The sequence below is a fragment of the Panthera onca genome, chromosome C1, assembly GCF_046562875.1.
Source record: "Panthera onca isolate mPanOnc1 chromosome C1, mPanOnc1 haplotype 2, whole genome shotgun sequence".
NCBI classification, from domain to species: domain Eukaryota; kingdom Metazoa; phylum Chordata; class Mammalia; order Carnivora; family Felidae; genus Panthera; species Panthera onca.
The window spans coordinates 142,253,595-142,279,729 of NC_138346.1; the positions used below are offsets into that span (position 1 = coordinate 142,253,595).

The window sequence follows — 26,135 nt, forward strand, 5'->3', positions numbered from 1 at the left end:
TAGAGGTATAAACATTGCAAAAAGAGAAGGCAGAGTGTTACTACCTGCAGATCTGGTATCTACAATACTTACAAAACTCAAGAAAATGAAAATAATACTACAAAAAATAGAATTCACTGGGTAGCAAGGAACAGATTAACATGGAGAAGTCACTTTAATATATACAACTACCAGTCAGAATTTTTGATTTAGCAATTTCACAACTCTATAAAGTTAACAGCAAGCTATATTCCTTTGTTTCCTTTTACTAAACAGAATTACAGGTATTCTTAGGCACCACATTTCTTATGTATAGCAGGTTTTATACTTTAGAAACGATACTGATGGACTTTTATGCCTCCTCCTTATTTATCTAGTATTTGTAACATATGTAAAATATTTCTTCAAATGCAATGATGGCTCAGAGTGTCTCTTTAATACACAAAATACTGTCTTTTAAATAATGAAATTTTTTCCAGAATGAGAATCTCAAATCTTTAGGGTTTCCAAAAGTAATGTTCTACTTCTTTCATTTCAAACTGTAACTCTATATAATTCCCTACATCTTACAGTTTTTTGCTTTTATGTATATCATGATTCTAGATACCAAGAAATATTTAAGATAGGGAGAGGTCATTTCAGATTCTGTTCACTTGAGAAAACACAAAATGGCCTTGACTCTAGTCCTCCATGGAAACTGCCGAACTTTAGAATGCAGTTACTATCCCTAGGGCTCAGAGGAGACACAGTGCTACAGTTGTCACTAATTCTTTATTTCTCCAGTCTCCTTGATAACTATTTTCTACTGAGGAATTGGAAGTTCAGAGAATGACATCAAAGAAAGGAAGCTAGACATGGGAATTAGAAGCTGTGGAGAGAGGCAGAAGAAGCTAGATATAGAGTACATAAGGTAGCAGCACCTGGGTGGCTCAGTCAGGTAAGCATCTGACTCTTAATTTCTGCTCAGATCATGATCTCGTCCTGAGAAACTGAGCCCAGTGTCAGGCTCTGCACTGACACAGCAAGCCACTTGGGAATCTTTCTCACCCTCTCTCTGCCCCTCCCCCATGCACACATGTTCTCTCTCTCTCAAAATAAACATTAAAATATATAGAGAAGGAGAAAGCACACAAGGTAGCTTGGAAAAAAATTCCCAATATCTACCTACTACCTTAGAACAAGGTCCAAAATCTTTAAGAATGATCTACAAGATGGGGCACCTGGGTGGCTCAGTTGGTTAAGCGTCCGACTTCTGCTCAGGTCATGATCTCATGGTCTGTGGGTTCGGGCCCAGCGCTGGGCTCTGTGCTGACAGCTCAGAGCCTGGTGCCTGCCTTGGATTCTGTGTCTCCCTCTCTCTGTTCCTCCCTCACTCACGCTCTGTCTCTGTCTCTCAAAAATGAATAAATGTTTAAAAAAAAAAAAAAAAGAATGATCTACAAGACTCTACCAATCACCTTTCTAGCTTCATCTCACACCACCCTCCCCTTCAACCTGTAAGCCTCAGGCATAGTGGCCTCTCAGTAACTTTAATAAATGACTGACGGAATCACCAAGATAAGATTTTTTAAAAACATTCCCCAACACCACCCCATACCTAGTACATCAGAAGCTCTAGAGGAGACCAGAAATCTGTTTTAAATTTTAATGTGTATTTATTTTTGAGATAGACATGGACAGAGCACGAGCAGGAGAGGGGTAGAGAAAGCAGGAGACATTGAATCCCAAGCAGGCACCAGGCTCCGAGGCAGGACTTGAACTCAGGAACAGTGAGATCATGACCCGAGCTGATATTGGATGCTTAATCAACTGAGCCACCCAGGGACCCCGATCTCGTTTTGTTTTCAAAGAAACAGGATGTGTAAGAACCTCCCACAGAGAACCCTTCTCAGACCCTTCAGACTAGGTACATCTATGATGTATTGCATTTCCACAGCACCTTGTATTTAGCACCCATCACTTATAATCACACTTATAATAATTTGCTGAATATATATCTTCCCGGCAGGATGAGCTCCTTTAGAACAAAGACCATGACTGTGCTGTTTCCCCTCCCAGAATCACTGTCTACCTTTAATACTTCTCTGGACCCAGTAGACTACATCAGTGAGTGGGCTCCCTTGCTCTTTAACTTGGGCTTAACTTGTGTTCAGTCAATGGAAGGCACAAAAAAGATGAAAGTGAGGCCAAGGTTTTTATTCCTGCAGCTCTCTCCCTACCAATTAACAGTAAACCTCCTTTGTTCCTGTGCTAAAGGTCAGATGCTATCAGGCAGCCCTATCTTAAAGCTCCTGATTAGGGGTCTGGTTAACTATTCCCTCTCCTTGCCCATTAAGACCAACCTAAGTAATAAAAAGCTCCCAACTGTTACTAGCTCCAGGGTACTTCACCATCCACCTTGGTTCAGTTGACCATATGCCCACATCTTTATGAACAATATCTTTATTAAACTCTACTCATTTAACTTTTGTGCTATTTCCTACCAGGGCCCTAACTAATCTAATGTCCATTCAAAGACATGCTAAATTGAGGATAAAACATTCTAATCAGTGTGGCAATCTCTACAAGGCAGTGTTAGACACAGTGCTCCCTATAAAGTTATCCACAAATGTTTGTTGATTATATGAATAACCCTAAGAAAGCATTCAGAAATGGTTAGGTAAATTAGATCCATTAGAGGCACTTAAAAAAATAATAATAAAGGTTTTGGAGTCACACAAAACTGGGTTCAAGTTTAGCTTTGGTGACAAAGGTTAATCTTTCTCATTAGTTTCATCTTCCATAGAATGGGAATACCACCACTTAATTAAACTAAGTTGTGGTACTGAAAAGACCAAAATAGTTCACATGAAAATAAACAACCATTTACCACTGTGCCTGGCACACACATTCCAAATCCGAAGTTCCTCCCTTCCCCAAAGTCAACTCTTTCAAAAAGACATTTAGCCAAAATTATATAAAATGGCTCAAAATCACTTGTTAATTTAAACACTTTCCTTTAAAATGACTTATAAAGGTAACACAGCAAAATAAAATAATTTTTAAAAAGATGAGAAAATGGGGCCGTCTGGGCGGCTCAGTCGGTTAAGTGGCTGACTCATTTTCAGCTCAGGTCATGATCTCATGGGTTCATGAGTTCAAGCCCCACATCAGGTTCTGCTCTGACAGTGCGGAGCCTGCTTGGGATTCTCTCTCTCACCCTCTTTCTCTCTGTTCCTCCCCCTGCTTGTTATCTCTCAAAATAAATAAATAAACTTAAAAAAAAAAAAAAAGATGACAAAAATGATCAAGGAGACATTTAAAATGATATTAAGACAGTTTGTAAACAAAATGCAGACAAAAAAAAAATCCATACATTTGTTATCAGTGAACCAGAAATCTGACTGTAAGTTTTCTAGCAGCAAATTCAAAATGAGAAAAGTCACAGGAAACACTTTTTTTTTCAATATATGAAATTTATTGTCAAATTGGTTTCCATACAACACCCAGTGCTCATCCCAAAAGGTGCCCTCCTCTATGGAAACACTTTCTATAGAATAAAAAGCCTAAGAGAAATTTCTTCCACGAGTCTCATAAAGAACACACAGTAATGCAGTGGGCAATATTCTAAACAAAGTCCTTATGATAAACTGGCGAACTGGTAGGACCTTAAAAAAATAATCTCTTTACACATACACTGATGACTGGCTTCTCAACAAAAGTAATAAAAGTAGTATAATATTCATGGTAAAAACTGAAGTCTCTGAATGTAGAAAGAGACCTGAATTCATATCCTAGTTCTGACACTTGCTGTGATGTAGTTTTGAATAACACACTTAACCTCTCTGACCCCAAGAAGATACACTGCCTCAACATAGTAACCATTCAATAATCAATTATTCCTAGTATTCCTAAAAGCAATTCAATGGGAGTGAAAAGGAAGTTATGATACAGTTCAAATACAAAAAGTTCTCTAAATGCCCTGGTTTAATATAAGTTGATTTTAGAGCTTGTAAAGCAATGTTCTCAAACCTTGGTATTATCAGAATCATCCAGATGTTTCTAAAATACAAACTCCTGGGCCTCATTCCTACAGATTCTGATTAAGGAGGTCAGAACAGGGCTTGGGAGGTTTGTTTTGTTGTTACTGCCTTTAAATTCCCAAGATGATTCTAATGATCACCCAGTTTAAAGGTCTGCTAATTAACAGCAATGTTTCTCAGCCAGGGGTAAGACCCACAATCACCAGCAAAGTTTTATAAAACTCCAGATGGCTGACCACTCAACACCACCACAACTTAATGAATCAGAATCTCCAGGCCAAACTGACCAAATAATCAACAGCTGAGTAAAATAAGAGAGAAGCTGCTGTTGTTCAAGTAAAGGGTATAAAAGCCACAAAATAAATCAATAACCTCTGGACTAACAGGAGTTGAATGTAGAAATGGATCAACATTTTACCTAACCAAGAAAATTAAAGACACAGAAAAAGGGGGAGGGGGCTAGATTCTTGACCTAGATAATACAGTAAAACTACGAAAAGGAAAACAAAAATGTGACTTCAGTTAACTTTCTGTCTACAATGAGTAAATACCACTGCAGCATTTGTAATCTCGCATCACTACAAAATATTGCCATTATTATTCTTAGAACAGATCTGAAGAACAGCCAAAATTATCTTAGTTCCAGGCATTAACTAAATTCTACAATAAAATTCGAACTTCAAAAGGTCACATATGAATTATACAGAAGTTTTCATTATTTTTAAGTATCTCTGGGACCTCATCTTCCCTGGTCTTTCATAGCTGAAATTACGGAGATGTAACAACAAAGTTTCTACCTGACAATGACAAGGACTGCCATCATGGTTAGAGCTAAGGGAAGCAAGCTAAGTGGAGTGCCAGTTAGGGGGAAAGTTTCTTAAACAATAGACAAGTAAAAGAAAGCACAGCTAACAGTTGCACTTGGATTTTAAGTTTCTCAATCTAAATGCCAAATCAAATACTTCTTAGTCTGAAAGAGTGGCCGACAAGTTCAACAAGAAATACCAAATATAAATACAGTATCTTCTTATAATTGCAATTAAATTTCTTTTCTTCTCAATACTGGTTTTTATTTGCATTTTACTAATACATACTATCACAGCTAATTAACGTGAACATTAATATTTTAGTTTTTTTTTTTACTATTTATTTTTGAGAGAGTGTGTGAGAGAGCAATCGTGCTCAAGTCGGGGAGGGGCGGAGACAGAGGGAGACAGAGGATCCAAAGTGGGCTCAGTGCTGACAGCAGAGAACCCTATGTGGGGCTCAAAATCAGAAACTGTGAGATCGTGACCTGAGCCAAGGTCAGGTGCCTAACCGACTGAGCCACGGCTCAGTCGGTTAGGCACCTGACCTTGGCTCAGGTCACGATCTCACAATTGGTGAGTTCAAGCCCCACATAGGGTTCCACACTGACACTGCTGAACCTGCTCCTGATTCTCTCTCTCCCCCTCCCCCATGCATGCTTCTCTCTCAAAAAAATAAACAAACTTAAAAAAAACATAAAAATAAATAAAAGTTAACTGAGGCTAAAAGACATTTCTCCAAAGAAGATATATAAATGCACATGAAAAGATGCTCAACACTATTTGTCACAAGGTAAATGCAAATCAAAACCACAATGAGATATCACTTTATAACCACTACGATGGCTGTAATTGTCCATTAAGCATCCGACTCTTGATCTCAGCTCATGATTCCATGGTTCATTGGATCAAGCCCCAAGTGGGGCTCCACGCTAACAGCACAACTCTGCTTGGGATTCTCTGTCTCAAAATAATAAATACATGTTAAAAAAAAAAAAAAGTCAGATGATACCAAGTTTTGGCAAGGATGTGAAGAAATCAGAGCCCTCCTATATTGCTAGTGCAAATGCAAAACATTTTGGGAGTTCTTCAAACAGTTAAACACAGAGATACCATATGACCCAGCAATTCCACTAAGTATATGCCCAAGAGAAATAAAAACATACATCCACACAGTTATCCACAGATGTTCATTGCAGCATTATTCACAACAGCCAAAAGCAGAAACAACCCAAATGTCCATAAACTGATGAACAGGTTAATAAAATGTAGTATATGCATACAGGGGAATATTATTTAGAAATGAAAAAAGTGAATTTTACTGATATATGCTGTAACACAGATAAGTCTTGGAAACATTATGTTTATTGAAAAGTTCCAGTTACAGGGGTGCCTGGGTAGCTTAGTCGGTTAAGTGTCCAATTCTGGATTTCTGCTCAGGTCATGATCTGACAGTGCAGAGCCTACTTGGGATTCTCCTTCCCTCCCTCTCTGCCCATTCCCTGCTTGTGCTCACACACTCTCTCTCTCTCTCTCAAAATAAATAAATAAACCTTAAAAATAAATAAATACTATTACAAAAAAAAAGTAACTTCCAGTTACATATCACCACATATTGTAGGGTCCCATCTATGTGAAATGTCCAACAAGCAAATGCTTAGAAAAAGCAAGATTAGTGGTTTCCTAAAGCTAAGTTTGGGTGAGAGAGAGAAATAGTTACTTCTAATGGGTACTGGCTTTCCTTTAAGGGTAATGAAAAGTCAGAAGAAAAATCAGTAGTCAAGGGTTAGAAAAGAGGAAAAGATGAATAGGTGGAGCACAAAGGATTTTTTAGACAGTGAAGCTACTCTGTATATTTGAAGGGTGGCTATGTCATTATAAATTTGCCTAAATCCATAGAATGTACAGTGTCAAGAGTGATCTCTAATGTAAACTATGAATTTGGGTAATAATGATCTGTCAGTGTGGGTCCATCAACTGTAGCAAATTTGCCACTCTGGTGGAAGATGCTAATAAGGTCGCTACGCATACCTGGGGGCAGGAGACATACAGGAAATCTCTACCTTGTGCTCAATTTGGCTGTGAATCTAAAACTGCTATTTAAAAAGAAAAAAAAAATCTGTAAAAAAATCAGTAGTTGGACAGGGGAAGATCAACAGAGCACAGGGGTTTGTTGTTTTCTGGGTTTTTTTGTGTTTTTGGTTTTTTTTTTTTTTGGTGGAGGGGAGTAAAAACATACATAAGACAGTATTTACCATCTTAATCATTTTTAAGTGTACAATTCAGTGTTTTTAATTCCATTCATATTGTTGTACAACCACAACCACCATCTACCAGAACCCTTCTCATCTTCTAAACTAAAACTACACCCATTAAACAATAACTATTCATTCCCTCCTCCCCTCTGCCCTGAGCAATCATTCCATGTTCTGTCTCTATGGCTATTCTAGGTACCTCATGCACTGCAATTACACAGTATTTGTGCTTTTGTGGCTTAGTTCATTTAATATAATGTCCTCATGGTTCATCCATTTTTGTAGCGTAGATGAGCATTTCCTTCTTTTTTAAGGCTTAATAACATTCCACTGTATCCACATACCATTTTGCTTATCCATTTATCTGTTGATCAATACCTAAATTGCTTCTATCCTTCAGCTACTGTGAATAATGCTATCAACATAGACATATATATCTCTCAAGACCCTGCTTTCAGACCACGTGGCTGGCTCAGTCAATAAAGCATGTGACTTGTGATCTCAGGGTTGTGAGTTCAAGCCCCACTTAGGATGTAGAGCTTACTTTAAAAAAGGAAAACAAAACAAAACCTGCTTTCAATTATTTTGGTAAATACCCAGAAATGGAATTGCAGGATTATATGGTAATTCCATGATTAAGTTTTTGGAACCACCATACTGTTTTTCATAGTAGCTGCACTATTTTACATTCCCACCAACAGCACACAGGGTTCTAATTTCTTCACATCCTCACCAACACTTGTTTTTTTTCTGTTGTTTTGATAGCAGCTATCCCAATGGGTGTGAGATAGGCCACAGGGGATTTTTAAGTGAAACTATTCTTTATGATCTTGGAATGATGGATATATAACACTACACACTTGTCAAAACCTGTAGAACTCTACAGCACAAGAACAATCCTTAGTCTATACAATTTTTTTAAAAAATCATGAAGAAAATCAAAGGATCCCAAGAAAGAATACAGACTGAGATAAGACAACCTAACTGTAAAAAAAAAAGAAAAAAAGAGAAAATCTAACTGTAGTATAAATGTATGAAACAAGCTCACTGAAGGGGATGGGGGAATAAATGGTGCTGACCTAACTTTGAAAATGCAAGAGTCTGTAGAACTAGAGGGAAAAGGAACTGCACGTAAGAACTCTACTCTAGCTGATAAAGTTGTTCCCCAGAGGGCTACAGATTAATAACTCTGATATTGCTACACTACATATATACTGAAAAGGAACAGCAGCCAAAGGGACTTGTCCCAGATAGGAATTTACAGGTAAGCAAGGAGAAGAGGCTAGAAGGATAATGTGCAAATGGATTCGAGTTGGAGACATTAAATATTTAATATAGACACAGGTGGTTACATATAGAAATATTTATAGATACAGTGCATGTACACAGCTTAGTATATACACATACATCTGTTTTATCAGCTGAGAGAAACTGAAAAAATAAAACTGCAGTAGTAAGCACATCTAGCACCTATATCTTGGTCTCTAACCCCATTCTCCAATGAAAGGAACCAGAGCTGTTTGGAGAAATGGCTGATTCTAGGACTGGGACAGAAAACAGGCAAGATGAGCCTGTACCATCTTATAGTACAAGGAAGTAAACAAGTTCTTTTAAAAAAATCCTTACTAATGGAGATATGTACAGGGGCACAGCAGCCAACTAAAAGTGTTCTCAACGGCCAAAGCTGGAACAATCTGAGCAACAAAATAAATGAAGAAGTATTGGATTATATCCTTACTAATATAAACAAATAAGGGAGAAGAGATAAATCTCCTGTGCAGAATAATTCCAAATAAATTATGTAGATACTCCAACCCTAAAAAAAGGGAGCATAACTCCTTTCCCTTTAAGTGTAGGATGCATACAGTGACTTCCTTCCATACAATACAGTATGGAAACAGAAGAAAAAATAACTTTACAGTGGAGAAATCCGATAAACACTGCTTCAGCCAAGTGACCAAAATGAGTACCAACAATAAATCCTGATAATCTGTACCTCTGAAACGATGTGATGAAAATGGCACATGCTCATCCTTCCCAAAACCCACAACTTCAGTCTGATCACAATAAAAACATCAGGGATGTCTTAGTAGCTCAATCAGTCAAGCATCCAACTTTGACTCAGGTCATGATCTCATGGTTCATGAGTTCCAGCCCAGCGTCGGGCTCTGTGCTGACAGCTCAGAGCCTGGAGCCTGCTTTGGATTCTTTGTCTCCCTCTCTCCCTGCCCCTCCCCCACTCGCACACACTGTTTCTCTCTCTCAAAAATAAATAAAACATTAAAAAAAAATTTTTTTTAACCAAACAAATTCCAATAGAGGGGCATCCTACAATATACCTAATACTCCTCTAAATTCACAAGATCATCAAAAACAAGGAAAGTCTGAAAAAATGGCAGATAAGAAGTGTGTAAAGAGAGGGGCGCCCGGGTAGTTCAGTCGGTTGAGCATCTCACTTTGGCTCAGTTCATGATCTCACAGTTCATGATTTCGAGCCCTGCATCAAGCACGCTGCTGTCAGTGCAGAGTCCACTTTGGATCCTCTGTCCCCACTCTCTCTCTGCCCCTGCCCCCCACTCTAAAATAAGCACTTACCAAAAAAAAAAAAAAAAAGTGCCTAAAGAGACATGACAACTAAATGTAATGTGGACAGAAGACATTAGGTAAAAACTAAGGAAATCTGAATCAACTATGGATTTTAGTTAACAATAATGTATCATCAATTCTGGTTAATTTTAACAAATGTACCATACTAATATATCAATTTAAAGAAAGAAAAAAAAAACTGCCAGTAACTCTAGGCTGATGGCCTCTTACTTCCTGGAGTCGATTTTATAGCCTGGTAGTATATCTAGGTGACTAAGAGACCTGCACCATTAAAGGAGATTTTTATTGTTTCCAACATCCACGAAAACTTTCTCCTCACAAAAAAAACTTCTGGACTTCTATTTCAGTACCTTTCTTCAGTCCCTGCAGTGCCTTCACTCAGTCTGAGGTTAGGTCAACTTCAACAAGCCCTCACCATCAATTCTAACCATTTATGCAAAACACCCATCTATTCTGGCAGGTGATGTCACCACGGCATAGTATAGCAAGCAAAAGGCAGCCCACGAACCCCAGGTAAGACACATAAGCCCCTCATCACCAAGCCTCTTAAAATTATGGTGGGCCATGCTGGACTCCTAAAGACCTTAACTCTAAAATATCTGCTTTGGGGCGCCTGGGTGGCTCAGTTGGTTAAGCATCCCACTCTTGATTTTGGCTCAGGTCATGATCTCATAGTTCATGAGATCAAGCCCCATGTTGGGCTCTGCTGCTTGGGGTTCTCTCTCTCTGCCCTTCCCTTGCTCACACACTCTCTTTCAAAACAAACTTTAAAAAATATGTATCTGCTTCATCACTAATAATCACTACCTTTTCTTAGCCCCTTTGCTATTATTCAAATATCCATAAATACATATTTGTACACACATGTGTTTTGCTTCTACAAAGTGATCATTAGTTCCTTCGAGACAGACACCATAAATTCTGTATTTTGGGGTACCTTAAAACTACTCCCCTTCTTCCTTTCTAATAGAACCCTAATTTTGTTCAGGTGGCAATTTGTCCAGCTTTGAACAGTGAAACCTAAGGGGAAGTTTGTTGTAGAAACTCTGGGAAAGCTTTTGCCTTCCTGAAAAAGAGGCAGATTTATCTGATGTTGTTCCTCTTTCTCTTACTTTCTTTTTTTTTTTTTTTTTTGGACTTACATACAGGTCTGATAGCTGGGGGTACAACTTGCAACTCTGAGAGAAAGTCCAAAGCATTCCCACAAATGCTGATCCTGAAAGTGCTGAGTTCATGAACCCATGCCAGTGATTGCCTATCTCCAAATATCTTCTTATACAAGACAAATATTTATTTCAGCACTTGTTTAAAAAAAAAAAAAATCAAGTTGCAGCACCCAGCACCATAAGCAACAATGATAACTGTGACTTCAAAAGAAAGACTTACAGTATACCTCCTGAGCTTTCACAATAGGATTGGAAAGGAGGCAGAAGCTCTGAACAATCCTAGGGGGAACTATTAAGCAAAAATCACTTACAGGGATCAAAAACTTTAAACAGCCTAAACCCTAACCTTACAGGTAGGGCATATCACAGCTCAGTATGCCCTAATATTGACAGACATCTTGCCAGGATCCTGGGATCACAAAATATTTAAGGAAAGTCTTGAACATAAAAAACAGGAATGAAAACTAGCAAAAACGGAGAAAAAAAAGCAACTTGGAGGCTACAAACATTATGCAAGATAAGAAAACTAAACACAATAAAACAAACAAAAAAAACCTATTTTTGGTATACAAAAAGAATTAACAGAAGATATTAATCCAAAACCTAAGTAGAGGATGCTATGAAGAAAGTATATTCAGAAAACAAACAAAGGTGCTGGGTGGCTCAGTTGGTTAAGCATCCAACTCTTGATTACAGCTCAGGTCATGATTTCACAGTTCGTGAGTTCAAGCCCCGCTGAGTGAGCCTGCTTGGGATTCTCTCTCTCCCCCTCTCTGCCCCTCCCCTGCTCATGCTGGAAGGAAGGGAGGGAGTAAGGAAGAAAACAGCTCTTGGAAATTAAAAATACAATAGCAAAATAATTAAAAATTCTGGGGCACCTGGGTGGTTCAGTCAGTTAAGCATCCAACTCTTGATTTCAAGTCAGGTCATTCTCACAATCATGAGATCAGGTTCTGTTCTGATGACACGGAGGCTGCTTTGGATTATCTCCCTCACTCTCTCTCTGTTCCCCCTCTCCCCCATCTATCTCCCTCTCTCTCTCTCAAAATAAATACATAAACACCTTTTAAAAATTAAAAACTCGTAACAACTTTCAGTTTCTAGTAGTAGCAGGCTAGGTTTTTTGGATCAACTTTCACTATTCCACTGGATAAAAACTTTAAAATATGGATAAAATATATTTCAAAAATATAAAGCATCAAAGACAAGACAAGTGAAAAATTCAAACCAAAAAGGAAAAATAAAAGCATATAAGCTACTTTTACCCTGAGGATGTTTGTTACTCCTAAAAATCAGGATCTTTGTTTTGATAACATAGCACAAAATGTGGGGACAGAAATCAAAATCCGACACCTACACAAGGGAATTTCAAGCTCTGAATTTGGTTTAAGGTGGTCTCAGACTAGGAGTGACTCTAGGCACATAGAAGAAGAAAATACAAACCCTATACATAACATGGAATACCACAAACTAACCATAAAAGAATGATTCTCACATACAACATGTTAAATGAAAGAAGTCAGACAAAAAAAGACTATATATTATTCATGCAAAGTTTTAAAAAATCTACAAAAGTAATCAATGGCAATACAAGTCACAATTGTGGTTACTTTGGGGTGGATATTTACTGGGAACAGCATGAAGGAAACTTCTCTATCTTGATCTTAGTGAGAATTACAGGAGTATGCTCATTTTTCTTTTAATCTTAATGTTCAACACATAAGATTTGTACATTTTAATGGCTAAATGCTATATCTTAATAAAACTTTAAAAAATGAAGGTGAAATAAGGGCATTTTCAGATTCAAAAAGTTAACAAATGTTAATTATATTCTGCCGTGGCAAACAGTAAAAGATGTTCATTTAGTTCATGGTCTAAGTCTAGAAGATTGATTTAAAAGTTAAAGTTTGTGTCGGGGCACCTGGGTGGCTCAGTCGGTTAAGCATCCAACTTCGGCTTAGGTCATGATCTCATTGCTTCTGAGTTCAATCCCTGTGTCAGGCTCTGTGCTGGCAGCTCAGAGCCTGGAGCCTGCTTCAGATTCTGTCTCCATCTCTCTGCCCCTCCCCTGCTGGCGCTCTCTCTAATATAAAATAACATAAAATAAACCAAAAAGTTTTAAAAAAAGTTACATTTATTCAAAAGCTATTTACTTACCATAGCTATTTCAATAATTTTGATTTTTATAATTTGCGATGGAAAAAGAATCTCAACTAAACACCACTAATATGTCAAAAATCTCTCAGAATCAACTTAACATTTTTACTCACTAAAATGTAATCTTTTATGCTTTCCCAATTAAGTTTCAGAAAATTTACATTTACATTATTCTTACATGACCACCGAAGAGAATGTTCACTGTTGTCATTTCTAAAATCCAAAGGATCATAAAATATACCACAAAAATAATCATTTGGGGGTGCCTGAGTGGCTCAGTGGGTTGGGTAAGCATCTGACCCTTGATTTTGGCTCAGATCATGATCTCACAGTTCCTAAGATCAAGCCATGCATTGGGCTTATGCTGTCAGAATCCCCAGCTTGGGATTCTCTCTCTCCACCCCTCTTCCTGCTCACATGTACTCTCTCTCTCTCTAAAATAAATAAATAAACTTATAAGAAAATAATCATCTGTACTCAAACAATCAAGGAAATGAGAACTCCAGGCCTAAAAGAGAAAAATTTCATATGAAAGGCACAATTAAATATATTTCAAGATTATAAAAAGGATCCCTAAAAGGGTGCCTGGATAGCTCAGTTGGTACAGCACTGATGCAAGATCGTTGAGTTCAAGCCTCACGATGTGGAGCCTACTTAAAAAACCAACAAAGGATCGCTAAAGTTAAATGATATAAGAAATATACATGCTGGGGAAAAAAGCCAAAATACCCTTAGTATTCAACACATTAACTGATAACAGAATTACAGCAATTCATTGATTTCCTTGTTCAACAAATAGTTCCGTGCCTATTTTATGCCTATTCTTTTTCTACAAAATAGGTATATAGCAGGGATACAGCAGGAACAAAAGAGATGACTCTCACTCTAGAAACAACAAAAAAATGGTATGACTGGAAAATCTGACTAAACATTTATATTTCTTCTAACTATGACAAATATATAATACTAATATTTCACTTATTTCATGAGGTATTGTGAAAGTCTGAGGATTAGTCCTCTACCAAGAACTTAAGGAAAAATTGTTCCTAAGTCCCAAATATTAATAAATAATTTGGATTCAATAGCGACATTTTACAAAAACTTTTATTCTCATTCTAAATTTGTTTCTCTTGGGCTCTGTACAAATTCTAAATGCTGAATCCCACATTACAAAAAGCAGTCAGAGAGCATCTTACAACACCTTACAGCATCTATCTACACTTTGAAAGAGGTGGTTTTAAGGAAGTAGTGAATGAAAACCCTGTAAAAGTAATCACAGAATACAACTTAATATAGGAAAAAAGGAAAATGCTGAAAAGCGCAGGCGACAATATTAGAATTAACTGTATCAAAAGATTATTTTTATTTTTTTTCAAAAGATTATTTTTAAACACAATTTGCAATTTTAAGGCATCATTTACCATCAATTAAAGGTGGTATCTCAAAATATTCTAAAATATGTTTGATATTTAAGAAACTTAGTGCATAAATCAAGCACACTGGGAGGATGATCAAAACTCAATCTCAGAGAAAGCACTGGAACAAAACTGATATAGAAGTAAAAATATTAATTCATATTATCTAGGGTAATGGAAAAACAGTGTAAACAAAATACAGAAACAACATATATTTTAAAAATACAACTGATATCAGAACCAATAACACATTGTTAAAAGAACACCCTTCAAATATTCTTGAAGAGGTGATAAAAATCAATAAACTTTCATCTTCTAAAACCCAGAGGGATTCCTCCTCCTGCCACCAAAGGCTTCGGAAGGAAGAAATAATCCCTTCTACTAACACAAACTAAAACTTCCTTCTGTGGATTTTTAAATAGTCTAAAGGTTGAGTTAATTAATGCTAATAAATAACTTCTTTCTCACTCACTCCATGAATCTGAATCCAGCATTTAGACACACCTACCTCTCAGCCTGGTCCCAATCTACCCTGCATCACTACTTCCAGGCATCCTAGAATTCAAATTCAAGCCAAACCTAACCATTACATTCAGGTCAATCCAGCAAACACTTACTAAAGATCCTAGTAGTGTCAGGCTCTATGCCAGGCAGTGTGCTGATGATAGGGGAGAATACAGCAATGAATCAGACAATGATTAGGCAATGATCTCTGCCCTCTAGGAACTTCTCAGGAATCTCCATATGCAAAACCTTCCTTATTCCAAACCCCATGCCAAATCTTTTTTGGTATGTCTGATATACATAGCCTAAACTAATACATGGAACAGTTTTTGCTTCCTATGAAACAAAACTTAGTATATAATCTTTTCCCACTAGTTTTTAATACAGTGCAGGTATGACTATGTTCCCCAAAACAGTATTTTTCTGTTTTGCTATTGAGCTAAAAATGTTTAAAGACTGAAGACTAATAAATAAAATAGCACTTGTAGGTGCCCTAATTATAAACCATTCATTACTATTCTCTTGTCCTATTTTCTGCCTGCAAACAGGAGCCGATACATAGGAAAAAGTAGGTAAAAATAGGTTTTTAAGGGTTCAGCCAAACCCACATTTATAGATTGGGGGAAGGAGAAAGAGAGTGAGTGTTCCAGAATAAAGGCAGGGAAGGGGAGTGGAACTGAGTGATTTAAGTAGCAAATGCAGAGGAGAGAGATTGGTTAGAGGCAGTTCTCCAGCTTCCACCTTATTAGGACAGAATGGTGGCATAAATAGGTGACTTGATTAACTCTCAGCCTCCTTGACTAAGAACAACAGTTGTAAGACAATGGTGAACACAACAAATTCTACCAACAAGAGGGAATACAATGTAATAATATTTATGGGTGCCTGGGTAGCTCAGTTGGTTAAGCATCCCTCTTGATTTCAGCTCAGATCATGACCCAAGGGTTATGGGATCAAGCCCTGCACTGGACTCTGCACTAAGGGTGGAGCCTACTTGGGATTCTCTCTCCTCTCTCTCCCTCTGCCTGTTTCTCAATCGTGCTCTCTTTAGGAAAAAAAAAAAAAAAAAATTAAATATTTATACCATGACTATTTTCCCAAAGGTTTGAATGTACAAGAAAGAAGTATAACATAAGTAGTAATCCATAAGAAAGAGATTATCCAGAATGTGTACTCTGGAGAAAAGGAGGTTTAAGAGGAACTGATCAAAAGAAGACATTCTGGACAGTGATACCAACATAGAGGAGTGTTTGAGTTAGGAAAGAGTATCACCTCAAAAATGGCTCTAAGTTTCTCCTCACAGCAGGGCCAATGTTATAAACCTTTCTAAATTTCACCATTCACAGTGCTTCCCTATAATAGACACTCAATAATTTTTTTTTAAACTAAATTCCTACAGTAATTTCATGGTCTTTAAAAAAAGCAACACAATTCACATTAATTAATAAATTGTTTTCTTAAGGGCGCCTGGGTGGCTCAGTTGGCTGAGTGTCTGACTTCAGCTCAGGTCATGATCTCACAGTTCAGGGGTACAGGCCCCACATCGGGCTCTGTGCTGAACACTCGCTCAGAGCCTGGAGCCTACTTCAGATTCTGTGTCTCCTTCTCTCTCTGCCCCTCCTCCACTCACACTCTGTCTTACTCTGTCTCTCAAAAATAAATAAATAAATGTAAAAAAAATTTTTTTTTAATAGTTTTCTTTGTCAATCTCCTCTACACAGGTGCACTGATTTTCTAAAAAATGTGAAGTAATCTTCAATATTACAAATACATTCGAAACATTATAGACTACAGTGGGACCAAACTGCTTTGTCCTAGACAAACCCATTACTGTGGCCTAAGATTTCATCAGCTATTTTTACAGTCACATCACAAACCTATGAGTCAGGTAACGTCAGAAGAAATACCTTTAGGTCAGTTTTTCCCCAATATAAAAGTTTTTTACCCAAACACTAAAACTTAACTTCCTAATTTTGGATTCAATTTGTTTAGACATTCTTAAACTATTACCTAGACCATTTAAACCATCATCACCTACAAAGGCCTTCAGAACCATAAAGACTTCCTCCAGGATGCACTTTTTAATCAGTAATCAATACTCTGCATAACAGACTATTCATTCAATGAGGCAAAACATGCATGATCGCCTATAGGCATTGTTTCGGTCAGTGAAAACAAAGAAAGATTAATCCAGTTCTATACTCCAGGACTCAAAGTCTAGTACACTTGCAGTGTAGGTATTAAAATAGAAATGCTATGTAAATGCTATGTGGACAAAGATAAAGAAGCATTAAGGGTTAAGACTGGGAGTTATCCACTGAATCTATCATCCAATCCAAATTTTTCAATTTCTTCCAAAAAGAGCATGAGCTTTGTCAAAAGCATTTAGCTAATGATTTAATGAAAATAACAATGGTTTTTAAATTATACACTCTTGGGGTGCCTGGGTGGCTCAGTTGGTTGGGTGTCTGACTGTGGCTCAGGTCACGATCTCACAGCTGGTGAGTTCCATCCCCTCGTCGGGCTCTGTGCTGACAGCTCAGAGCCTGAAGCCTGCTTCAGATCTTGTGTCCCGCTCTCTCTCTGCCCCTCCCCCACTCATGCGCTGTCTCTCTCTCTGTCAAAAAGAAACGTTAAAAAAATTTTTTTTAATTATACACTCTTAAAGCTAAGGGCCAAAAATCACACAGACCAAGGAAACTAAGGCACACACTCACAATCCATACACGGATTTTTTTCTGTTGAAATTTGCTCCTCAAAAAAAACAAGAGTATCTCCTAATAAATAAAATGTACTGACTAAACACAGGACTTGTCAAATCTCTAATTTTCTCAGTTTTAAAAAGGGCTAATAATTACAAAATCTGTGCTTTATGAAGTCACGAATTCATACTTGGATTCTTTTTGATCCAACCATTCTTCCTGTGATAAGAAAATCAACACAATAAACAACACTTAAGATGCCATCTTATAACTGGGCCACCTGGGTGGCTAAATTGGTTGAGTGTCCGACTCTTGATTTCAGCTCAGGTCATGTTCCCAGGGTCGTGGGATCAAGCCCCATGTCTGGCTCTGCACTGAGCATGGAGCCTACTTGGGATTCATTCTCCTCTCCTTTCATTCTCCTCTCCTCTCCTTTCATTCTCCTCCCCTCCCCTCTCCTTTCATTCCCCTCCCCTCCTCTCCTCTCTCCCCTCCCTCCCTCTGCCCTTCTCCCCCACTCACACTCTCTCCAGCTCATTAAAATTAAAATTTTTTTAAAAAGATGCTATCTTCTAATTATGTTGCACCCTGAAGAAATGAAGATACTGTCATCTCTTTGCTTCATATTACCAAGAACAGAGAACCCAAAACTAAGTCTCTAGCATAAATTCAATGCTTACTTAAAATGCTCATTTGGAACACGTGGAATCCCTTGAAGCACAGCTCAAATCTATTACCAGTTAATTCATATCCCCTCACAACCAAACAACAAAGTCTGACGTAACCCACTTAGCCTATCATTTTTAGTTGTCCCCTAGAGTCAGTGTTAAAATGGTTCTCTATTATTTTATCCTCAAATTTAGCATAAGACTTAAGCATTAAAATAGCAATGAAACTCCAATGAATAGAAGAAAAAAACTTAAGTTTTAGTGCATAACTGCATTCATCATTTTTTGGTAACAACATGCTCCCAATAATTAAACCTTTGGGATAGTAATGTAATCTTAAACATGAAATAATAGAACTGGTTTCTAAATTCAGAATTTCAAGAGAATTTCCCCAACCTCAAATTCCTCAACGACAAGAGCACAGTATAGGTGTTTGTTACAGTCCACTGGAAGCACAATATCCTTATTCAAAACAGAACAGTAAAAACAGGAAGTCCAGTCAAATTTTTCTAAGGTCTCTTCTGGGTGCTAACAATAGACCTCTACACCAACTTCTACTTTATCTAGAGTTCAAGCATCCAGATGATACTAGTTCATTCTATATCATTTGGTTTCTTATAAAGGTTTCCCTCAAATCCTAAAACCACTAAAAAGTTTAAAACACAGTGCATTAAATTTTAAGAGAAAACTTAATTTAAATTTTTTTCATAATTTCCAAAAGGATACAAAATAATTTTTATAGTTAGAACAGAAATTCCCATCTCTTCTACAGTTTACCTTTCCAAACTGAGAAACTATTCAAAAGCTGAAAATAAATAATCAAAATACAGGAGATAGTGGGAGATTGCTAATCACTTTTGAATGCATTATATTCTTAAATTACAAATAAAAAAATTTTTAATCGCATTTTAATCTTGACTAAAATATTTGTTTTCTCCTTAAAACTTTTTCTACAGTATGATAAAGTGCTTTTTTAAATCTAAGAGTTAAATCTAAATACTATTACTCTACTCTTCCAGTGTATACTTTAAAAAAAGTCTGTGTACATTTTGGTTTCCTCTGAAACGTGGATTATTTACGTAAAAATAAAAATATTTTCTAATTATAAATATAAATACAACTATACCCATCTACTTTAATTGATAATGCACTACAGTCAATTATAAAATGTACAAAATCAAAGGGAAAAGGCCAATAACGCCTGAGAATCTAACTAACGTGAAAGGTTAAATTTTACATAATTCATTTACTACATAATCCTTCCTAATGCTAGAACAGTCAACGCTATCTAAGAAATGAACGTCTGAGATATTTTCTTTTGGGTGGTGTGTTTACAGATTTGGGCAAACACTTGTCCTGAATGTAGCAGGAGATTCTTGGGCTGGCTAAGTGTTCCAACTAGATGAACTCTAAAGTCTCTTTCAGTTCTAAGATTCCCAGTCTGTGAAAAATAACCTAAGAAAGCATTTTGCCTTTCAATTAACCGATCTACCTTCATTCCCAGCCAAACTGCTCCTTTAAAGACAAAAAAGTTCTTCCCGCCCCTCTGCAGTGGTTTCACGAGATCCTCGTTAACAAAAGGCACGGAAAATGTGCACAGGTGGGATAAAAAGGGGAGTGGCTTGAAGCCAGGCAGCTCTCAGGACAGCGCCCCCACGCCCCAGGTCCCTCGGCTGCACCTGAGAAATCACTGCCCTCCACACCTCCACCCTTCCGAAGCTACGTCGCGAGCGAATTCTCCGCTCTATTACAGCCCACCCGCACCTTGGTCAGTCATTGGGCATTGTCTGCAGCCTTTAGCGCCCAAGAAAGACAAGGAGGAAAGAAAGAAAAGGGGGAGAACGAGTGAGAATAAAGAACAGCGGAAAGGGAAGTAAAGCAATCGGGAAGCCCTACGCTCCTTTAGGCAAAATTGGCTTCCCCATCGACCCATCAATTTAATTCAGATCCAAAAGCCACCCTCCCAACCCAAGGTAGCAGCCGGGGATGGCCCAGCCTAAGTCCCCGAAGCTACGCGCGGGTCCGGGGCACACAGACTGGGAGAGGGAAATGGGCGTGTGGGCTGGGCCTGGCTGGCCGGAGGCCGGGCTCGGAACAAAGCCGCCAGGCTCCCCCTACCTGGGGCGAGGGCGGTGGGCGGCGCCTCGAGCCTCCCCGCACAGTCCCGGCCCGGCGACGCCCTCGCCCCGGGGACCCTTGCCCTGGCTGGGGGCCGCAGCGGGCCCCCTCCCCGTCAGAGAACAGCGCCCCTTTGGGACAATGGGCCCCCTCCCCCGCCTCCGGGCGAGGAGATACAAAGAGAGAAGAGCGCAGCCGGGCAAAGAGCCAGGCGTCGGAAAGTGAAGGCGGAGGAGAGACAGGGAAAGGGTGAGGATGGCGGCGGACGCGGGAGTCCGCGGGCCGCTCCCTCAGCCGTCCAAGGCGCTGCCTTCAGCTCCGCCGCGGCGGCAGAAGCGGGAGCGCAGACCAGCAGCCCCTCAACCCTGGCGGAGAGGAACAGGGATCTGCACACAAAGGAGAGGGACCCCCGCCATCCGCTAGCGCCTGGGGCAGGAAAGCCCGAAGAGCTCTGGCCGCCGACGGTCAGCTGCGCCTGACCAGCCCGCGACCCTCGCGCGCTGTGGCGTCCGCGCGGGGAGCCCCTCTATCGGACTCACCCACAGCTCCGTGCCCCAGCTCATGGCGGAACTTGAGGCGACTCCAGCCGTCTGGCTGCTCTGCTCTCCGTCCGTCTGTCGGCTCTGCCCTTAGTCTGTCCGACTTCCCACTGGCTGGCCAACGGGCTTGCGGCTCCACGGCTCTGCCTCCGAAGGTGCCGCGACTGCCGGGCTCCCCAGTGAGTGAGAAAGACTAGACAGGAGAAGCCGCCGCCGCCGACGCCGCGTCCCCGCCTCCCGGAGCCGGCAGGGAGGGGGCCCGGGCCGAGGGGAGGCGGGACGCGGAAAGGGGAGGGGGCGGGGCGCGATGCACCCTGGGATCGCGGCGGACCCGCGCTCGCCTGGCCTTTGCCGGTAGAGTACCCTAGCAGAAGGGTCTCCAACCTGCCTGGCTCACTCGCTAGGTTTCTTCCTACCTGCCGCCTGGGGCTCGGACAGTACCACCCCCGCCGCCACTCTCATCTCTGCCTCCAAGATGGAAAGGGAGAGAAGGGAAACACTCCCACCCCCCTTCTCTCCCCTGAGACCCCTTAGATGAGGCAACTCCAGTCGCCCTCCCTTCCTGCTTGTCGTTCCTCCACCTGGGAGAAATCCTAACATAGAAACCTTTTAAAAATCCTTGGGTTTACATAGTCGGAGATTTGTATTTTACTTATTTTTTTTAAGTCTTGATTGATAAAGGTGATCTTGAGAATCATCGAAATGTGTAGAGGTTGAAAGTCAAATGTGAATGCAACGTGCCCCGATTCTGTTTTTAATAAAACATTTTAATTTTATAACTTCTGCCAGGAAATCATAAGAAGAGGCAGATCTTTCAGCATACATTTTCATGTCTTGCCATAACAAGAGATAACGACATGGACCAATATGAGCCGAGTTATCACCTGCAGGAAATGAGAACCGAGCTAGACCCACCTGAGGAATGGGCGCCTTGTCCGTGGGGGTTGGACGGGAACCAGGCTCCTCCTTGGTAGTGCAAAGAGCCTATTGGAACTTCAGATACCTCTCACTCAGAATATGGGAATCTTAGAGGCAGGTCCACCATTTCCTCTTTCCTCTGGGGATTACTTCCCGGCCTTTGTGAACAATCATTAACTGCAGTCATCCAGATTGGTGGGTACTATTAGATATCAAATTCACTTAGCAACTGCTAACATATGCTTTAGTATTAATTGCTTGTCTCCTAAACACACACACACACACACACACACACACACACTTCAATCCAGTCACTAGTACAGTGCTCCTCAGTGTCATATGACAGCTGAGTGTCTTAAGTTATCCCAACCGGAGTGTCAACATTTGAAACTCCTCCCCTTAAACTGCCTGCTCAGGTGGCCCAGTCTCTTCCGCTTCAATCCTTGTCTCTGCCTAGCTGTGAAGCCTCTTGGGCTTAAGGCAAATAACCTGTGCTTTCCTGACAGGCCACCATTCTTGCTGAATCCTTACCTCCCTTCTCTGAATCCAACTTTAAGCGTACAAATACTCTCTTGCAATGGCCAATTTTAAGTATGCCATGCAGTGAAAAGTCTGTGACGCACTGATTGAACACTTTCTCTTTCCAATATTTTTCTATACTGCCTGTATTTAAAATAGAATTCCTTCATTGTTACTTGTCTCACCTAATGCTGCTATCCATTTCCCCTCTCCCTCTAACTCCCTAGACATCATGAATGCATTTAGCAATTACAAGTAAGATTTATTAGTAGTAGAAAATATATTAAATGGTTGTCTCATTATTCAGAACCATTCCAATACTAAGGTTTACTGTTTCTAGGTATTCTCATGAAAGCTAAGACATATGGAGCATAATTTAAGCCAAAATTGCATGTTTTTCCTTTAAAAGGTAAAATAATCTACCAATAACATTGAAGATCATCCTTAACCATACTGTTTACACAAGTCCCCAAATGAACATAAAGTCTTATCTCCTGCCTGAATATTTTTCTTCTCCCAAAGTTTCTGAATAGAACTCCACGCTTAGAACAATTCATTTCTCTTCAAAAACTTAGATTTTTGGCCAATAATTCAGGGAAAATTTCCACTATCCTACCTTACTATAAAATTTAAACATAATTCATATAACCAACTTAAATTGATCATCTCTTTTAAGTAACTGTAACTTACAAAATTTTATGATTTCAGAATTCACTATTCAACAGTCTTTAAGCAGAAATGATTAAAAAGTGAAAACTATCACAACAAAAGAATAAATGTTTTGTTATATTTTGTTATAAAAATGATAAAGATTAATCAGCTTCCAAAGTATTCCTTTTTATAACTAATCTCTAAAATAATGCAGGCACATTTCAGCTAACGAACATCCAGAGGTGTTTTACACACACATGCATAATCACACACACAAATATATATTATTGGCATGGCAGTTTATAAAAATGTTGATGTTTGACCTAATCAGAATCCACTGGGTGTTTAATTATTCATATATATAAGATTTATTCTTATGGACCCATAACAACGTGCTTTGTTAGCAGTTCAAACACATCATTTTTATCTCTAAAAAAGGTAAAACATAACTTTTAGCATCTTGAAAGCAAAATCTCTTTAGTATAACAGTAGTCTACTATTATTTTACTTCAGATGCTACGCCCAAATCATATTTTGCATCATTAAGGGATACAAAATCCTGTCAAACCAGTTATTTTATACCTTTTTGCTGTTTGACCTATCTTGGCACCCCATTACCACAGAGCTTCTGTTTCATAATACAGATTGTATAATGTAATCAACAATAAGAAGGAATTGGGAAAATAATATTCTAGCTTTCTCCACATATTTTTACAATACAACCACTCTACTGAGTAAACTTGAAAGAGGTCAAATTACACAGGCTCATTAGCAATTTTAAAAATTATTACATTGTATCTTTTTATTAATTATGGAAAATAATTTTTATTGAATCCATTTTCTCTTCAAGCATATGTTTGAACTCTGCTCTATGATAAACCATTGAAATGTTACATTTTCTTTTGTGTATTTTTATCTTGTATTAATTCAAATGTAAGTTCCTTTTATGGTTTCTTGGTTATAAACATAGCTAATGCCCTTTCCAGTTTCAAAATTTCCCTGCATGAATTCCCTTATTAAATTAGATTGTGAAAGATAATTGTTCACTGCTGCATTATTTACTAGTCCAAATGCATCAACCTCTAACCATACATCAATCTCTTGTCTTAAAGTTAAATTCTTGCAAAAGTTTATTCCAAGGGGTGCCTGGGTGGCTCAGTCAGTTAAGGGTCCAACTTTGGCTCAGGTCATGATCTCATAGCTGTGAGTTCAAGCCCCACCGTGAGCTCTGGGCTGACAGCTTGGAACCTGGAACCTTCTTCGGATTCTAGGTCTCCCTTTCTCGCTCTCTGCCCCTCCCCTGCTGGTTCTCTCTCTCATTCACTTGCTCTCTTGCTCTCGCTCTCTCTCCCAAAAATAATAAATGAATAAATTTAATTTTAAAAAAAGTTTATTCCACATATAAAATTAGTAATGTCTCAAGCACTTTATTGGAAAGTGTTTTCAAAGAAAAAAATAAAACTTTGTATCAACACTTATAACATGGAAAGCTTTTCTTAGCATATATGTACCAATGTCCCATCTATAAAATGGTTACCAATCATATAGAATTTCCACTATTGAAAGGAAATCTCTAGCATGAACAATAGCAACTCCTTTCTTGTTATTTAAATAACTTAAGATTCTGTCTTAAAACTATAGCGACAGTGTCCACAAATAGAATCATTATCTACATAGATAGGCCAGAACAATCAAACTGAAACTATTTTAGTTAGAATATCAAGACAATGTACTTGGCACCTCCGTTTTAATGCTTCAAATGGAGACCACACCAGAAACCGGATCATACCAGAATACAGATATGCCAGCCGAATGAAGAATGGCACTGACTAGTTAATAGTCATCGCTGCTTTCTGAACTGCCAGTTTTCCTAACCAAGAGTTGGAAGAATTTCAAAACTTCAAGATAGTTTAAAGTGGCTCACTAAAGAAAAAGAAAAAACCACCTACTATTTTGTCTTTGGGGATTCTGCTCTCCAGTACTGAGTCTAGTTAAAGCATTTCATGTAATTGCTCCAATGAAATTTGGCAAAAAGAAAAAAAGTTAAAAAAAAATTTTGTGTAAATCAAATGGAATAGATTAATTTAAAGAGGTAACTCATTTCCACTTCTCTATGATGATTGATTCTTTCCCACTGGTTATTATAGAACTGGGTGGATGTAAAAGCAATTAGGTATTTATTTAAATTCTCTTTAGAGTCAAGAGACCTAGTATAACAAAAGTTAGAAATTTCTTCAGGTGATTGTTCCACTTTCCCATACCCATTCAAAACTTCCATTAATTTAACTCTTAAAGCATTCATTTGTTTTTGTTTTTGTGTGGGGTTTTGCCTGTGTTGACAAATTTAAAAATACACGCATCAATAGGGCGCCTGAGTGGCTCAGTCAGTTAAGTGTCCAACTTCTGCTCAGGTCATGATCTTGTGGTTCGTGAGTTCAAACCCCGCATCAGGCTCTGTGCTGACAGCTGGGATCCTGCAGCCTGCTTCAGATTCTGTGTCTTCCTCTCTCTGTCCCTTGCCCACTCACACACTGTCTCTCTCTTCTCAAAAGTAAATAAACATTATGGGGCGCCTGGGTGGCGCAGTTGGTTAAGCGTCCGACTTCAGCCAGGTCACGATCTCACGGTCCGTGAGTTCGAGCCCCGCGTCGGGCTCTGGGCTGATGGCTCAGAGCCTGGAGCCTGTTTCCGATTCTGTGTCTCCCTCTCTCTCTGTCTCTCCCCCGTTCATGCTCTGTCTCTCTCTGTCCCACAAATAAAAATAAAAAAAGTTGAAAAAAAAATTAAAAAAAAAAAAGTAAATAAACATTAAAAAAAATACACACATCAATTAACAAAAAGAACACCTAGTTCTCTATTTTCTTTTTATGAAATCCAATCCTTGCATCATATGCACTTATAGAAATAAAACCAGCTTTTACAAGCTCACAAAAACCGATTGTTACGTTTTCAGGACTTTTGCAAACAGACTGTTAAAAACATTAGCTTGGTACCAGTCATAGTGAAACTATTTACACCATGGAATTGGCAAATGCTACAAATCAAGGCTGTCTTTTCGTTTGAAAAACTAATCCTTAAACATCAGCGCACCATTGTTGAAATCCTATAC

The 26,135-nt window shown here is 38.8% G+C and overlaps 1 protein-coding gene across 7 annotated transcripts in view; it reads right to left on the reverse strand.

The window, feature by feature from the left end:
* Window positions 1-21,392, reverse strand: part of FNBP1L (formin binding protein 1 like) — a 122,699-nt gene extending 101,307 nt beyond the window's left edge. For 3 of the 7 annotated variants that reach the window (XM_060623390.2, XM_078451651.2, XM_078451649.2), the window contains exon 1: window positions 20,939-21,392. In XM_060623390.2, the coding sequence (XP_060479373.1) occupies window positions 20,939-20,962 (24 nt within the window). In that variant the 5' untranslated portion in view covers window positions 20,963-21,392. The remainder of the gene's footprint in view (window positions 1-20,938) is intronic. The other 4 variants (XM_060623392.2, XM_078451650.2, XM_060623391.2 and 1 more) reach the window with 4 other exon arrangements.
* Between the last annotated feature and the right edge of the window lie 4,743 nt (window positions 21,393-26,135).